This window comes from Sapajus apella, unplaced genomic scaffold, assembly GCF_009761245.1.
Source record: "Sapajus apella isolate SASKATOON/1434 unplaced genomic scaffold, GSC_monkey_1.0 scaffold4, whole genome shotgun sequence".
Lineage (NCBI taxonomy): Eukaryota > Metazoa > Chordata > Mammalia > Primates > Cebidae > Sapajus > Sapajus apella.
In genome coordinates, this window is record NW_022436944.1 from 32,479,945 (window position 1) to 32,496,973 (window position 17,029).

At 47.6% G+C, this 17,029-nt stretch overlaps 1 protein-coding gene across 1 annotated transcript in view; it reads left to right on the forward strand.

The window, feature by feature from the left end:
• The window catches only part of RAB6B (RAB6B, member RAS oncogene family), a 72,804-nt gene that overhangs the window by 15,090 nt on the left and 40,685 nt on the right, over positions 1–17,029 (forward strand). Inside the window, exon 2 of the mRNA XM_032266176.1 lies at positions 16,805–16,863. Within this exon, the coding sequence (XP_032122067.1) occupies positions 16,805–16,863 (59 nt within the window). The remainder of the gene's footprint in view (positions 1–16,804; positions 16,864–17,029) is intronic.

Here is a 17,029-nt window from a genome sequence, read left to right on the forward strand (position 1 = left end):
TTTGCCAAAGTCCATGCTGGTTGGATGGGTCAAGACTTCCTATCAGTTAAATAAGCTACCAAATTGCATAAATACCAGCTTTGTCAAAAGATCAGATGGTGGTGGGAATTTAACTTCTTCCTTCTCTAGAACATACACATACTCACTGTGAATTAATTCGTCACAGCACCCATGCAACTGCTCAAATGCACAGGCAGGATTGGCCTGTGTAGGGTCTGGCCAGATTGGGTTGAGCCTCAAACCAATTGAGATAGACTCTATTCTACCTGCTCCAGTCTAGCTCTCCAGGGAAGCTATGGCAGAGAGTAACTGTGTGTACTAAGGATGTAGACTCCTGTTCTCTGAGCTGTAAGAGGAGGGTGGCTAGTGCTCAAAGCTAGCTGGTACTGGTGCTGCTCTTAGGTCCTGGAGGAGAGATCCTGCTCCTTTTTGAAGCTGCCAAGTACATGTGAGAAGGCTCAGTGAAGCAGAGAGGATTCAGAACATGGGTGGGCTGACTATGGCTGGGAGGAGGTGTGCAGTCTTCATAAGCTGTTTGGTCATATCTCAGGTGTTTTTCAAGTAACCCTTAAGGTATTTGCCCTTGACTGTCAGTCCTCATAGTTAAGACACCAGGGGAACTAAAGAGTTCTTACCTACACCAGGGCTTCTGGTACCTGCTGAGTTGAGCACGTGTATATATTGTGTACTTGCATGCATTTCTGTGCTTGTGTACACATGGTGGTTACACATGGGCCCTGGCCACTGAATTGATTGATCCAGGCTTTCTTTATCTCCTGGCCTGTGATTAGGAGGGCGTATAGCAGTTCTCCAATGCCCAGCTAAGTCCTGGTCCTTCGTGAAGCCTGAATTCATGCCAGGTACAGTTATATTTCCAGTTCCATAGGAAAATTTCATGCTGATCAAAATGTTTAGTCAGAGGCATTTTCTGAATGTGCCAGGAATCTAAGAGACATGGATGTGTGCATGTGATTAAAATAATTATCATTTTTTTCTTTAACTTTTTATTTTGACACACTTTACAGCTTATAGAAAAGTTGCAAGCATTATACAAAGACTTTAACATAGGCCTTTCACCCGGATTCCCTGAATTTTAACTCGTTACTGCTTTCATAGAATTCATAATAATTCTATGAAATGGGCATTTTTGCCCTTATTGGATGTATGAAGAAAGATGAGCCTCAGAGAGTATAGGAACTAACCCAAGATCACACAAGAAATGAGCGTTAGAGCCAGGATTAAAACCTAGGTCTGTCAGACTTTAAAGTGCACATGCTGACCACATGTGATGTGAGTGTGAATGTGCAGGTACCCTGCTCCTTCTGCCCAAAGAGCTTTCTTTCTTGTATTATTGATCTGCTAGCAGTAAATTATCTCAACATATGTCTTTATTTCACCTTCATTTTTGAAATATTTTTGCTAGATACAGAATTCTATGTTGACACTATTTTTCTTTTAGTATTTCAAAGGTGGCACTTCATTTTCTCCTGGTTTGTATAACTTCTGACAGGGTAACAGATACTTCTTTTCTTTTTTTTTGAGACAAAGTCTTGTACTGTCGCCAGGCTGGAGTGCAGTGGCGTGATCTCGGCTCACTGCAACTTCTGCCTCCCAGGTTCAAGGAATTCTCCTGCCTCAGCCTCCTGAGGAGCTGGGACTATAAGCGTGTACCACCATGCCCAGCTAATTTTTGTATTTTTAGTAGATATGGGGTTTCACCATGTTGGCCAGGATGGTCTCAACTGCTTGACCTCATGATCCACCCGCCTCAGCCTCCCAAAGTACTGGGGTTACAGGCATGAGCCACTGCGCCCAACCGTAACAGATATTTCTCTGTGTTTTCTTACATCTGTGATCTAATATATTGTTGCCAATTTTGTTTAAATAGTCAATTATCTTTTAAAGGGACTCAAATAATAAGAGAAAGATCTTCCATACCCAGGTAGTGACCATTTCCTGTGTTCATCATTCCATTGTGTAAATCTACTTTTCCATCTAGTATCATTCCATTTCTTCCTGAAGGACTTTCTTTAACATTTCCTGTTGTGAAGGTCTGCTGGTGATGAATTCTGTCAGCTTTTGTATGTTTGAAAAAGTCTGTCTCACCTTTGTTTTTGAAAGATGTCATCCCTGGACATAGAACTCTAAGTTAACAGTTCTTTTCTTTCATTACTTTATAGATATTGTACCATTGTCTTCTTGCTTGCATTGTTTCTGAGGAGAAATCTACTGTCCTTTTTATGTTTTTCTGTACATAATGTGTCTTTTTCTCTCTGACTACTTTTATGATTTTCTCTTTATCATTGACTATGCACTTTGACTATGATATGCTTTACTATAGTTTCCTTTATGTTTCCTTTGCTTGGGAGTTCACCGAACTTTTTGAATCTGTGGATGTACAGTTTTCTTCAATTTTGGGGGATTTTTAGTCATGTCTTCAAATATGTTTTCTGTCACTACCTCTCCCTTTATCCATTGAAATCCCCAATTACGTGCATGTTAGACCACTTGACATTGTCATAGTGCTTACTGCTGTTCTGATCATTTATTTTCATTCTTTTTTCACCATGTTTCACTTTGGTTTTTATCACTGTCTTCAGGTTCATTGATCTTTTCTTCTGCAACATCTAATCTGTCTAATCATGTCAGCCAGTGTAGTTGTTACCTCTGGAAGTTTGATTGGTGTCTTTGAAAATCTATTTCTTACCCCATGTAACTCTTAAATATATGGAGCACCATTATAATAACTATTTCCTAATATCCTTTATCTACTAATTCTGACATCTCTGTCATTTTGGGGTTGGTTTCTGTTGATTTTTTTTTCTCCTCTTTGTGAGCCTGTTTTCTTGCTTTTTTATATGCCTGATAATTTCTTATTGGATATCAGACATTGTGATTTTTGCCATGTTATGTGTGGATAGTATTTCTATTCCCATAAATATTCTTAAGATTTGCTAGCTGTGGCCAGAGCAGGGCTCTGTGTATGGCTAATTATTTACCCACTATGAGGCCCAGCGTGCTGAGGACTCTCCCCAGCATCCTGTGAACGATGAGGCATTCCACTCTGGCTGCTGGGAATGAACACTGTCTCCAGCCTGGTGTGGATACCAAGCACTGTTTCCCCTAGTCCATTTGGGCAGTCTTTCCCCTGTCTCAGATAGTTTCCTCATAAACATTTGCTGATCAATGCTCAGCTGAAGGCTTGAGGGAAACCCTTTGCAGGTCTCTGCAATTCCCTGTCTGCATTTCCCTCCTCTCTGGTATTCCATCTTCTGAACTCTAGCTGCTGTGTTTTCTCCTAGCCTCAGCCCTATCCTCTCAACCTAGGGCATCCACTGGGTTCCACCTAGGCCACCACTCCCTGTGTTGTGGTCTGAAATTTTCTGAAGGCAGTAATCTGTACGGCTCCCCTCTTTTATTTCATGTATCTCAGGGATCATCATTGCCTAGTATCCAGTGGCTTCAAAACTGTTGTTTCATATATCTTGTTTGTCTTTTGTTTGTTTCAGGTTAGATGCTAAATCAGGTCCCTGTTACTCCATCTTGACTAGAGCTACAGTCATGGGACCTTTGTGTTTTTGTGTCTTCATTTACTAGGGAACATTAGTCTGGGCAGGCAGTGTTGCACAGTCTGATTATCAACCTTGATTTTCATCTGGAATGTTCATCCAGTTGATTATATAAATGTGTAGACTTGCCCTTTAAGTGGCAACAAAATTTCTACACTCCAGACTCTTTTTGAGAACTTTCTGCTGCCCAGCTCTTATAAAAAGCTCAATATTGACAGTTGGTATAGTTTTATCCCCTGAACACTGTGAATCTTACCGTTGGTCGTGCTTCCTTTTTCCCCCTTTGACTGCCAGGGAGCTTAGACAGTTTCTTCGTCTAACTTCAATAAATAGGGAAGATTTTTCAGGATTTTTTTTTGGTAAGCAAATTTTTGGACCAGTTTTCTCTTTTTAGCTTACATTACTTTTGCCTTATATGTTATCTCTCTCAGAATTTGTAGTTGTGAATAAGAGAGAGAAACTCTCTCCATGTAGGTGCTTTGAGCAAACAGTGAATGTATTAGAGGAATGATTGGGAAGTTCATAGAGTCCTTGGGAGGGTCAGAGGTCTGGGCTTGGAGCAGCAACCCGAGTCCATGGGGAGACCAAGGCTCCTGTGCTGTCTTCTGGCAGGTGCCAATGCTGAAACGCACATCATGTCTGCCCCTGAATTTGCAATCCGGAGGGAATGCCCTGTCTCACCAGATTCACGTCAGTTGAATCTGGTAGAGCCTTATGTGAACATCTGTTGGGAGAAGTCTCGGTTATGTGCCTGCAAAATAGCTTAAAAGGCGGCTCCTATACTGGGAGAATGGTTTTGGACCTGTCCAAACACAGTAGGGATATTCAGAGGGATTGGGAGCCTATTCATTGTTATTGATTTACAGCCACTTTATTCTGATACTATTTTAAATAATGATAGTTTCAAATCTTATTTTCATGAGTCATAAATAAGTACAAGTACTCCTTGTGCACAGTAGTCTTGCGCCAGATGGTACTGCCTCTCCCTCCACACCAGTGCTCTTCTGCCTGATTTTGAAGTTGGGGGTGACTTTTGGCTCCAACATTTCTTAGGGTAAGGGAATGGGATGCATCCTGTGGGCAATGTACCCCAAGTTATTAGTTCTCACAGCAGGCTTGGCTGTGGCAAGCGGGGAAATGGATTATCCCTAGTGCCCTGAGAGTCTGCTTCAGGCTGGGGGACAAGAGGAAATCTCAAGTCAGGAATGGACTCTCAGTTTAGAAGCCCCCGGGCAGGGATGGTTTGCAGTGTCCTGAGAGCTCACGAGGCTCTGCGGGAGGGAAGGGCTGAGACCAAGACTGGTATGCAGGCTACGCCTGGGGGCTTTGGAAAGTGAAGAAAGCTGGAAATTTCAAGTATATATTATTATTGACTAGAGTCACCATGCTGTAAAGTGGGTCTACAGAACTTACTCCTCTTATAACTGCAAGCTTGTACCCTTTAATCAGCGTTTCCCCCATTTCCCCACCTCTGACCCGGGCAACCACCCTTCTACACTCTGTTAGTATGAGCTCTACCTTTTTAGTTTCCACATATAAGTGAGATCAGGCAGTATTTGTCTTTCTGTGTCTCGTCAAATAGATCTTAAGTATTCTTACCACACACACGAAGCTACGTGAGGTGCTGCGTAGCGGTGTTTTCGTTAACAACAGACCACATATATGAAAATTGTTCCGTAAGATTATAATGGAGCTCAAAAATTCCTGTTGCCTAGTATTGCCTATGCTATACTTTATGTTGTTATTTTAGAGTGTACACCTTCTACTTCAACCCTGTCTCTATTATTTTTTTGAGACGGAGTTTCACTCATGTTACCCAGGCTGGAGTGCAATGGCGCGATCTCGGCTCACCGCAATCTCCGCCTCCCGGGTTCAGGCAATTCTCCTGCCTCAGCCTCCTGAGTAGCTGGGATTACAGGCACACGCCACCATGCCCAGCTAATGTTTTGTATTTTTAGTAGAGACAGGGTTTCACCATGTTGACCAGGATGGTCTCGATCTCTTGACCTCGTGATCCACCCGCCTCGGCCTCCCAAAGTGCTGGGATTACAGGCTTGAGCCACCGCGCCCGGCCTTACTTCTTTTTTTTTAAAAAAAGGTAACTGTAAAACAGCCTCAGGCAGGTCCTTCAGAAGGAATTCCAGAAAGCAGTATTGTTATCACAGGAAATGACAGCGCCATGCGTACTGTTGCCCTGAAGATCTTCCAGGGGAGATGTGGAGGTGGAAGACAGCGATATTGGTGATCCTGACACCAAATAGGCCTAGGCTAATGTGTATGCTTGTGTCTTAGTTTTTAACAAAAAAGTGTAAAAAGTAAAAAAAAACAAAGCTAATAGAGAATAAGGATATAAAGAAAGAATTTTTATATAGCTATACAATGTGTTTTAGGCTAAGTGTTATTACAAAAGTCAAATAGTTAAATTAAAACATTTTAAAGTAAAAAAAGTTGTAGTAAGCTAAGTTTAACTTACTATTAAAGAAAGAAAAATCTTTTAAAATAAATTTAGCATAGCCTAAATATACAGTATTTTTAAAGTCTATCGTAGTGTAATGTCATAGGCCTTTGCATTTACTCACCACTCGCCCAGAACAGCTCACCCACAACAGCTTCCAGGCCCGCGAGCTCTGTTGATGTTTCATACCATACTTTTACTGTACCTTTGCTGTTTGGATAACGTTTGGATACACAAACACCACTGAGTTACTATTGCCTACAGTATTCACTATAATAATGTGTTGTGCAGGTTTGTGGCCTACAAGCAATAGGGTACCATTATAGTCTACGTGCATAGTAGGCTATAGCACCTAGGTTTGGGAAGCATACTTTATGATATTCATGCTGTGGCAGAACACCTAATGATGCATTTCTCAGAACTTATCCCTGTCATTAAGCAATGCATAGGTAGATGGATAGGTAGGTAGGTAGGTAAACAGATAACCCTTGAACAACATCAGTTTGAACTATGCACATTCACTTAAAGGTAGATATTTTTCTGTAAAATTCACTGGTGTGCCTGCCTGTCCTGCCTCCCTGTCCACCTCTTTCACCTCTCCTGCTTCTGCCATTCTTGAGACAGCAAGACCAACCCTTTCCCTTCCTCCTTCTCTTTAGCCTGTTCAGCGTGAAGACAATGAAGATCATGATCTACTTTCCCTTAATGAGAAGTAAATCTACTTTCTCTTCCCTATGATTTTAATAACATTTTCTTTTCTCTAGCTTATTCTAAGAATAGAGTATATAACACATATAACACACAAAATACCTGTTAATCAACTGTTTATGTTATCAGGAAGGGCTTGGTCAACAGTAGGTTATTATAATAGTTCAGTTTTGGGGGACTCAAAAGTCAGATGAGGATTTTTGACTATGCAGGGTGTCAGTGCCCCAACTTCTGCCTTCTTCAAGGGTCAACTCTCTGTATATTAAAACATCACATTTTACACCTTGAATATATACATTTTTGGTTTGTTGATTATACCTCAGTCAGCCTTGGGGAGGAGGTAGAAAGAGAGGAAGCCAGAGAGGAAAAGAAGAAAGCCAAGGATGACAGCACCTTGTGCAGGGCAGGAGATGGGGGTGAGCCCTCCTCTGTGGTGGCCGGGGCTCTAGCCGGGTACCTGAGGATGGGGCCTCTCCCAGCCCAGCTGCGCTGGCAGCTTGTTTCTCTGGAGTTTGCCTCTTTGTGTTGAAGGTAGAGCCTCTGGGGAAAAAAGGCAGGAGGAGGGCCCGGGTATAGGAAGGAAAATGGAGACTACACCTTCCAGTCCTCAGCCATGTGGAATCCCAGCAGACCGTCATGTCCCCAGCAGCCACAGAGCTGTTGAAGGTGTTCAGGAGGATTTGGAGGACCAACCATCCTGGGAACACTCCTGTCTAGAATCTCAGGTTTCCTGATCACAAGGGACCTTTATTTTGCCTTTCCTTTTTCTGCCCTTGTCCATGCACTGTTTTGTGGGTGGGATCCTTTCAGATGCACTCACCTTGCTCCTTCTTGCTGTGATGGGCATCCTTACTGAGCCCCCTGAGCTTGGATAGAGGAGATGGGGTAGGTTCAGGATAGTGAGACGGGGCATTCAGTGGAGAAGGGAGAGGGTCAGGCATGGGTCAACCTCCTAGCTGGTGCAGGAGAAGGGCCTGGGCCAGACCAGCCTGCGCCACTGTCTGGCTGACTCCTCCCTCCCTCACCTTCTTTCCACTTCTCCCTTCCCTCTACCTGTCCCTTTCCATCTTCCCTGGATCCCTGGGTGAGGCTCAGGCAGCTGAGCGTCCTCTAGCAGAGGGAATTAACACACTTTAATTAAAGTGTCCAATGAAGAGCTTTGCATATTTCTTAATTACCAACTGAGTCTTTTGGGGGATGATTTGAAATGGGGTTTTTCACGTGTTTCCTCATTTAGCCTACAGTGAGCCAGCCAGCCCTGCAGGGCTCTAGTGGGAGCTGCCAAAGATGTGATCCCAGTTTGAGGCTGCCTTTTGGAGCCCAGGGTGGCAGGGTGGGGTATGGAGGGGGAAGTGCAGCTCCCAAGCTTACCCGCCTTTGGAGAAAGATGGGACTGGATTTTCTGTTTGGTGAAAGCAGAGCCAAAGGAAACAAGGTTCAGATGGATATAGCTGGTGTCCCTGTTTCACTTGTCACCACAGGGCCTGGGGGCCATGCACCTCATAGTCAGGCCAGTAACGTAGTCTATGAACAGAGGTTACAGGGATGGTGGAGGCCTCCCCCGAGGGCCCTGTGCGGCAGGGATGCTGGACTGGGGTGGCCTGGCCTTCTTCCCAGCTGCAGGACAAGAGCCAAGTCCCTCTGCTGGTCCTTCCCAGCATTTATCCCAGCAATTCCCATTTCTCTTCTAGAAACAGCTGATGGGGTAGCTGAGTCAGCCGGGTCTCTGCTAGGACTGGGTTGCTGGCCTGCACAATGAGGAAGCAGGTTTGACTTTTCAGCCCTGAGACTGCCTTCTGACAGCTGCAGGCATTCTCTAAAGTGGGCCTGGCTGATGGGGGCTGTGGGTTGGGGATGCAGAGGTTCTTTCCCTGGCAAAGGAACTGTTCTCCTAAAAACACAGGCATCTGAGAGGTGGGCACCCCACCAAGGTGGCCTAGAAATGGCAGTGAGTTATGCCACATCTGTCCTGCTTGCCTTCTCCTCCCAGAACTCCTGGGGCCATTGGCCCTGAGCCCAGCTCTGCGGACCTCAGGAAGGTCAAGCAGGATCCCACTGTTTGGCCAGGAGCTCTGAGGAGCTGGTGTGGGTGGTAAGTGTGGATGCATAGCCGAGAGCAGATTGTGGGCCAAGGTTCTGGCTTGGCTCTTTGAGGGGCTAGCTGGTGGGTGGTGCACCTTCTGCCAGGTCCTGGCAAACCCTCCTCGCAGTCTCCCGCTATCGTCTGTGCTCTGCCTCACGCTCCTCCCAGTTTCTGGCCGTTACAGCAGGCTCTCCACCCACACCCACACCTGCTGGGGAGGCGACAGGGAGGAGAGCTATCCTTGTCAGTGGAGGAGTCCAGGGACTCACCACCCACTTCAGCCTGTGATGTGAGCACAAGACAAGACCAGACATCCTCATAGCCACTGACCCCAAAGCCCAGGGTGGATTTGGCGTTACGTGGCAACTGTGGAGAAATGTGGGCAAATGATTTTAAGCAGAGGAATCTCAACTTCACATGACTGTGGTTTCATCCAGTCCCTCTCCTGGAAATGTCATTCCCTCTGACCCCCACATCTCCATCAATCAAGGCTCAGCCCAAATGGTGCCTCTTTAAAGAGGTTACTGTGATTTCCCCAGCAGAGTGGCCTTTCTTTGCATGGGCCTCTCAGGAGACCCTTCCCGTACTGCCTGGCATTTTGATATTTGGATCTGGGTCTCTCTCCACTACTGGATATGGACTGCTTGAGAACAGAGGTGCGTCTGCCTTACCACTACAAATTCTGTGTCTTGCACCAGACTGGCACAGAATGAGCCCCAGTGGGTGTTTGCTGACTGGCTACAGAAGGCTCACTGGCTTCTGCAGCTACCTAGAAACCACTAGAATGTACAAAACTCTGTTTACCTGGGACCTGCCAGTGAGGTGGGGACCTGGGGCCCATGGGCACTGGTGGAGTGAATGGCCCCCATAGATGAGGTCTAGGTGGGCATTGGAGGCTGATTGTGAAGGGCCAGCATCCAGTGCACCCAGCATTGGTGGGATTTCCAGGGTGCTTGGGACCCAGCTCCTCAGGACGTCCAATGGATGTGCAAGACCCCTGGGCCGGTAGTTCCCACTAGAGTAAGAAAATAACAGTTTCATGCTGATGCCAATAGTGAAAAACAAGCTTACATCTTTAGCTCAGGAGGTTGAATGATTATTATTTAATAAATTGTTTTTTTCTGAATGCAGTGCTGGCATTTGCGCTTTTGATCTGACAATTATAAAGAAGGCTTTTAAGAGTGACCTGAATCCAAGGTGATTGCTTGGTGACAGGGAGTTCTGGGCTCCTCTCTGAATCTGACCAGTCACTGGTCCTGTCTGCTCTATTCCCCATTCTCTCCAGCCCCACTGCCTCTGCGTTTTTCACTGAGATCCTCCATCTCTGGCAAGACTTCTGCGCCCAGTCTGGCTTCTGTAGGCCGTTCTGTAGCGGAGTGATATGGTTTGGCTCTGTGTCCCTACCCAAATCATACCTCCAGTTGTAATCCACATAATCCCCATGTGTCAAGGGTGGGACCAGGTGGAGGAGATTGGATCATGGGGGTGGTTTCCCCGATGCTGTTCTCATGATAGTGAGTGAGGTCTCACAGGATCTGATGGTTTTATACGAATCTGCCATTTCCCGTTTGCACTCACTCCGTCTTGCTGCCATGTGAAGAAAGTGCCTGCTTCTCCTTTGCCTTCTGCCATGACTATAAGTTTCCTGAGGCTTCCACAGCAATGGGGAACTGTGAGTCAATTAAACCTCTTTCCTCTATAAATGACCCAGTCTCGGGTATTTCTTCATAGCAATGTGAGAATGAACTAACAAGTTTTCTTTCTGAAGCACAGGTCTTTGCTCTGATTACCTAATGTTGTGTAACAAACCACCCCGAAATTTAGTGGCTGAAGACAATAAGAATATTTACATTGCTCTTGAATTTTTAGTTTTAGTAGGACCTGGTAGGGAAGGTGTGGCTTTGTTCCATGCAGCACTGAAGGTGGCTTGAAGTCTGCTGGCTGGAGTCACCTGAAGGCTCGCTCACTCCCAGGTCTGCTGGGTGCTGTTGGCCGGGGGCCCCAGTTTGTTGCTGCATGAGTGTCTCCATGTGGTCTCTCTCCTGTAGGCTTCCTTACAGCATGGTAGCTGGGTTGCAGGGCTAGTTTCCAGAGTGTGTGAGTGTGAGCACGCTCCAGGCAGAAGCTGTACTGTTCTTTCTAAGCTAACCTTGGGAATCCCACAGGGCCATTTTTGCCCTAGTCACAGGCCTGCCCAGATTCACCCTGTGATGGAATGTCAGGGTTGGATTGTAAGAAGAGCACATGGGATGGGGAATGTTTTATAAGCCCGCTATAGAAATTATGACCTGCCACACCTGTTCACACCACCCCTCGCCGAAGATCCTTTCTGAAGCTCCCCCTACCTTTGGATGAGAATCTGTGCTCCTCCATGTGGCTGACGTGGCCTGTGCCATCTGTCCCCTACCTCTGCCTCCATGCTTCTCACTGTCTGCCCCTCCCTCCCTCCACAACTGGCTCCAGAGACAGTTTTGGCTTAAATCAACCTGACAGCCACATGGAGCTTCCATGAACAGTGCTTGCTGCTTGCTCCTCCCCACACACCATGTCTGGCTCCACCTTCCCTGAGAGGAAGCTCAGTCTGAGGGGCCTCCAAGTGTGTCCCACATAGCAACCTGGCCTGTTGCCTCCTATTTCTTCTCACGAGTGTTTTCTCTCCCTGCCCCTGTGCCTTTGCGCACATTGTTCCCTCCATCTGGAATGCCCCTTCTCCCCCACCCACAGCCTTCCTTGGCCTGCGGCTGCCCCGCCTCCTCCTTGCAGCCGTCCTGACTGCCCAGCCACCTTCACCCCTGCCTTTGGGATCTGCAGCTTTGCTGCTGTCAGACCTTTATGTGAACCAGCACAGCAGAGTGGATGAGGCATTGACTCTGGCTCAAATCTGTGCTCCTACCCCAGCCCCACCACTTCCCAGCTCTGTGACCTTGGAATAATAACTAACTCATTGGATCGTGATGAGGATTAAATGAGAGAACCTAAAGTGCCAAATTCTCATCTGCTGCCGAATAGAGGCCCAGTAAGAGCTTGAGTTTCCTTTCCTTCTTTCTATCATCTCCTGGTAAATGCTCAGTAATGAATTTTCTCACCCTCATTTGGTTGAAAAAGGAGAAATGCATCTCCCTGCTTAATCATGTGGGACTAAACTACCAGAAGATTGCAAGAATATTGCTGAGCCATGAGCAGAGAGAAAATAAAAAAGCCCAATAATGATTTGCCTGCTTATTTTTAATAAAGCCTGCCAGTGGAGCTGAATCTTTGTCCTCAGGAAAAGCTCCATTTTGCTGCAGTGGTGTCCGAGAGCTGCCGGAGAAGCACAGTGGTGTGACCTTGAGAACAGAGCCGGCGGGAGGACAGCTCCCACAGAGGCCCCAGCAGCTGTTGCAAGGCAGGGGGACACAGGAGGAACTCCTGGCTCTTCCACCTGCCCACCTGCAGGGCTGCTGGGATGCCCCATGCCACCACTCCTCTCAAGCTGAGTGGGAGTGCCCGGTTGGGTGGCTGGGGGTGGGTTCTGCCTATCTTTTATGGTTGGGGGATTGAGAATGCCAGGAGAAAGCTCTCTATTTGCAGGTTCCAGCACCCTCTACCCTGGGCAGTTGTTGAGGGCAGCTGTGGGCTAAGGAAGAGGCCTTGGCTCTTTAGAGGGGAGAAGAGCTTAGCATAGGGCAGCCCCTTACCCACCCAGCTCCTTTATGTGATGCCATTGGCAGAGGCTGGGCAGAAATGGTAAAGAGAAACTCCTTTTAATAAACTCTGCCTTGGGTCTGCCGACACATCCCCAGAGACAAAGCATGCAGGACAAGGGTCTCAGATACCACTGCAGGGGTGTAACACACATTACCCTGGCAGGCGTGATGAGAACAGGGGTAGGCTTACGGGGCTTTGAGGTGGGGAAGTAGGCTTCAGCGCTAAGAAATGAGAAAAACGAGCCTAGATGAATAGTATAAAGTCATTGCCTCTTGCAGCAAAGCAAGAGTAAGTCCTTCATCCCGTTCAGCCCTCCGATGTTTAACCCTCACTTTCTGAGCCCTCCTTGTGCCCCACAAAGCACCTCCAGGCACCTCAGTGACCAGTTTCTGACTTTGCAGATTGGATCAAGCCCCTCCCGAGTGGGAAAAGGCCCCCAGTTCCAGACTTGGCCTGGTAGGGGCTGTTCCCTAGAGTGCCACAGCAGTGTCAATAATGACCTGGCAGAATCCTAAACCCAGCATGACCTATCAAGGAGGACCTAGATAAGAACTGAGCACATCCCAGCCCCACTCAGCACTGACCCTGGGCCAGGAGCTGCCACCTTATTGCCCGTTGTGTGAAATGGGAACGACATGAATGCTGCCCAGAGTTGAGGCCTGGGAGGTATAGTGCCCAGTGTTGCTGCAAGCTTCAGGGGGCAGGTGCCACGTCTCCTCTGTTTACTGTTCTCATGTCAATTCTGTGCCTAACTCAGTCCCTACTATGTGCCTGGAACATGCCCTGTAAATGCTAGGGTCACGTGTTGCCTGTTTTCGTGACTGTGGGAATGCACAGAAAATATTGGCACTAGCCAGGACCCCACACCTAAAAGCTCCTTCTGCACAGTCCCAGTAGAAAACGTTTTTGGGGATGTTTTCCTGCCACCTAGACTTGTGAGCCAGTACTAATCCACTGCCAGCAGCTGGTGTCTCAAGGAGGGGCACCTTGGCATTAGAGGGCATTGCAGGGATTTCTAAGTTCTCAGCTACTCCATGAATTTCCTGTGCCCTTAGTGGCTTTTTGGGATTCCGCTTTCTCTCCTCTCTGCTTGGAGGCCCCAGGGAAGAACCTACTGGGAGAAGAGACTCAGTGTCTTCCTGTCCGTCTCCCCACCCTGCTCCCTGATGTGCACCCCTTTCCCTAAGGTGCCAAATGCAAAGCGTTGGTGCTTAGGGAAGTGACCAGCAGGCCCTGGGATGCCTCTTTCCCGGGAGGCAGTAACTTTCCACTGCCTCGCAAAACAGAGGATGCCATGTTCTCCCCAATTGCATCCACCTCTTGCTAGTTCAGGGTTGCCCCACTTTTCCCTCTGTGGTTCTCAGCCAGGTACCTGTGGCCTCATGGCCTCAGAGCTGATCCTCCAGGCGTGGGAGGCCCCCCACTTCTCACCTTCATGTGAAATTTAAGGGGAGATTTAAAGCAGTCAAAATGCTCTTTATAGCCTAATTTCTATCAGAAGCTGAAAAGACTGCTTCCAGGTAAAATTAGAAGAGATCTTGGGCACATATCTGCACACCCCAGAGATGTTCTTTTAAAAATGGGGCTATTCTGATGCTAGCTGGTACACTACAAATCACTTCTTGCACTGACCATCCCAAGTAGGCATGGTGGTCAGTGTTCTCCAACAAGGGCATGGTCCCCAAGATTGCCCCCACTTCAATTACCAGTACAAGTAGGGTCCCAAGGATACCTGCACTTCTGACCAACTGGTGACAAATCCCAGATTCTGTGACATCCCTTCTCAGGTTCACTAATTCACTGGCGTATCTCACAGAACTCCAGAAAGCATTATGCTTATGATTACAGTTTTATCATAAAGGTGACAAATAGGGCCAGCCAGATGAAGAGACATACAGAGCTAGCTTTGGGGGGGGGGGGCTGAATTCATGCCCTCTCCCTGTGGAATCAGGGCATGTCACCCTTCCCAGCACATCAGTGTGTTCACTAGCCAGGACACCCCACCAAGCTTTGGGTGTCGAGTTTTTTGTTTGTTTGTTTGTTTGTTTGTTTTTGAGACTGAGTTTTGCTCTTGTTGCCCTGGCTGGAGTGCAATGGCACAATCTCAGCTCACTGCAACCTCTGCCTCCCAGGTTCAAGCGACTCTCCTGCCTCAGCCTCCCAAGTAGCTGGGATTACAGGCATGCACCACCACGCCCGGCTAATTTTGTATTTTTAGTAGAGACAGGATTTGTCCATGTTGGTCAGGCTGGTCTCGAACTCCTGATCTTAGGTGATCTGCCTGCCTCAGTGTCCGAAAGTGCTGGGATTATAGGCATGAGCCACTGTGCCTGGCCAGGTGTAGAGTTTTTATTGGGGTTTCATTATGTAGGCATGATTGATTGACTCACTAGCCACATGATTGAACGTAGTCTCCAGCCTCTCTCCCCTCTCTGGAAATTGGATTGGCTCAAAGCCCCAATCTTCCTATAGCATTTTTGGCCTTTTTGGCATGGCCAGCCCCTGTGTGGGTGCTATCTAGGGCCCTCCCATGAGTTGCTGCATTAGCATAAACTCAGGAGTGATGGAAGGGGGCTCAGGAATAACAAAGAAACTCTTATTAGGAGATTCCAAAGATTTAGAGTCTTCCCAGGAACCACAAATAAAGATGAGTCAAATTCTTTATTATACAACAGTGGTGGTGATACATATGTTTTTTCCATCTGATATTCTGGAAACTGCCTTACCTAGCTCAGTTACCTGCTGCCTCCTTCCGCTTTTAAGCATTTCCCATGTGCCTTGTATTTTTATTACCTGATTTAATTCTTATTACAGCCCCTGAAGTCTTTGATATTAATGTACCCATTTTCAAATGAGGAACTGAGGTCCTGGGATGGTGATCACCTCAAGCTGACACAGATGAAAAGAACCCCAGTAGGGTTTCAATCCAGCTAACCAAATCTGGGCTAAAGATGGGGCCTTCTGAAGTTAGCCCAAACAGTCTGTCAGACGCTCCTTCTGGGTAGATGATCGTCTTTCCCCTAGCAAATCCTGGCTGCCAGGAGCTGATTGCGCTGGTCTGTTATGTGGTGCACTGTTGAACCTTCAAAGCTGGTAATGGGCCTTTGCCAAGGGGCCCTATTGGCTTGTCCTGCTCCCTCCAGGGAGTAACCAGCCACTCCACCAGACACAGCTTGTGGCTCTCCCGCCAGCCTAGAAAATGGGAATAGGCAGAGCCCTCGGGCAGGGGTGCTTTTGCTTTGCCTGCCAGCCTTACCTGTCCACCTGCAGCCCAGTTCAGAGAGGGCTCTGAGCCAGCACAGCTGGACACATCCCCCACTGAGCCTCCCAGGGCCATGGCACGAGAGGGATGGGACAGGGATGGCAGAGACACGATGGGTCAGTCCAGAGAAGCATCCATGCAGGGCCCATCCTAATGAATGTCCCTTGACTGCCCTCTTCCCCCACCCCAGATGGTTAGAAACACAGCAGCTGGCATTTCTGTCACTGCCAGTCCCCAGGGGAGCTGCACAGGGTAAGGTCAGAAGCCAAATTCTACAGTTTGGAAAATTAGCAGCAATTTGTGGGGATCCTGGGAAACGTCCTGGTTTCTCTCAGCCATGCCATTGGATCTCAGTTGGGGTGTCACTGCCCCTACAGGGCATTTACAGATGTATGAGTGAGTCCACAGCTGTCACAATGACTGGGGATCCTCCTGGCATTTATCCAGTGGAGTCCAGGGTTGCTAAACATCCTGCAATTAGCTGGACAGTCAACATACACGAAAAATAGTCCTGTTCATGAAAGACACTGGGAAATGACATTTGCCTCCCTGCCCCCGGTTCCTTAGAAAGCCACTGTCCCCACCTGTCGTCAGGCTAAATTACCAGGAAATAAAGGGCAGGCTTCCATCCAAGTGTATGACCAACAATGAGGCGTATGTGGGCAGGCACAAGAGGAGCCTCCTCTTTTGCACCCACCTAAACTTGATTCTTCATAGATGGTTCTTGCATCAGCTGGGTCCTCCTGGGTCAAGGAAGACCTGGATGTGGGTGGTGGAAATTCATGGTGCAGTGGGACACCTCCTCCTTGGCAGCACCCTGGTGCCTGGTAGGAACAGCCCTCAGCCCACCTGGTATGGAGATTCGGTGGCCTCACCACAGGATCCCAGGCAGGTGCCTAGCTCCCACTTCTGTATTTCTGCAACTTGGCTATTCCTCTGTACTTTTTGGTTTTGTTATCTGTTTTCTTCAAATGCAGCGTGTTTAGAAGAGCCTAGCTCAGATGCCATGACTGAACACCTCTCTCCTTGTTGTTTTGCAGTCGGGAAGACGTCTCTGATTACAAGGTTCATGTACGACAGCTTCGACAACACATACCAGGTGAGGTCCCCAGTGCTCCCCTCCATATCACCTGGCAGCAGCCGGCCTCTGAAATTTGCTGAGCTGGGATGGGAGTAGAATGGCCATGGATTCCCAGGGTGTCATTTTGCCATGGAGGAGCTTCCCACCTCTATACTGGCCCCATCCCTGTAAAGAGCTTGAGCCC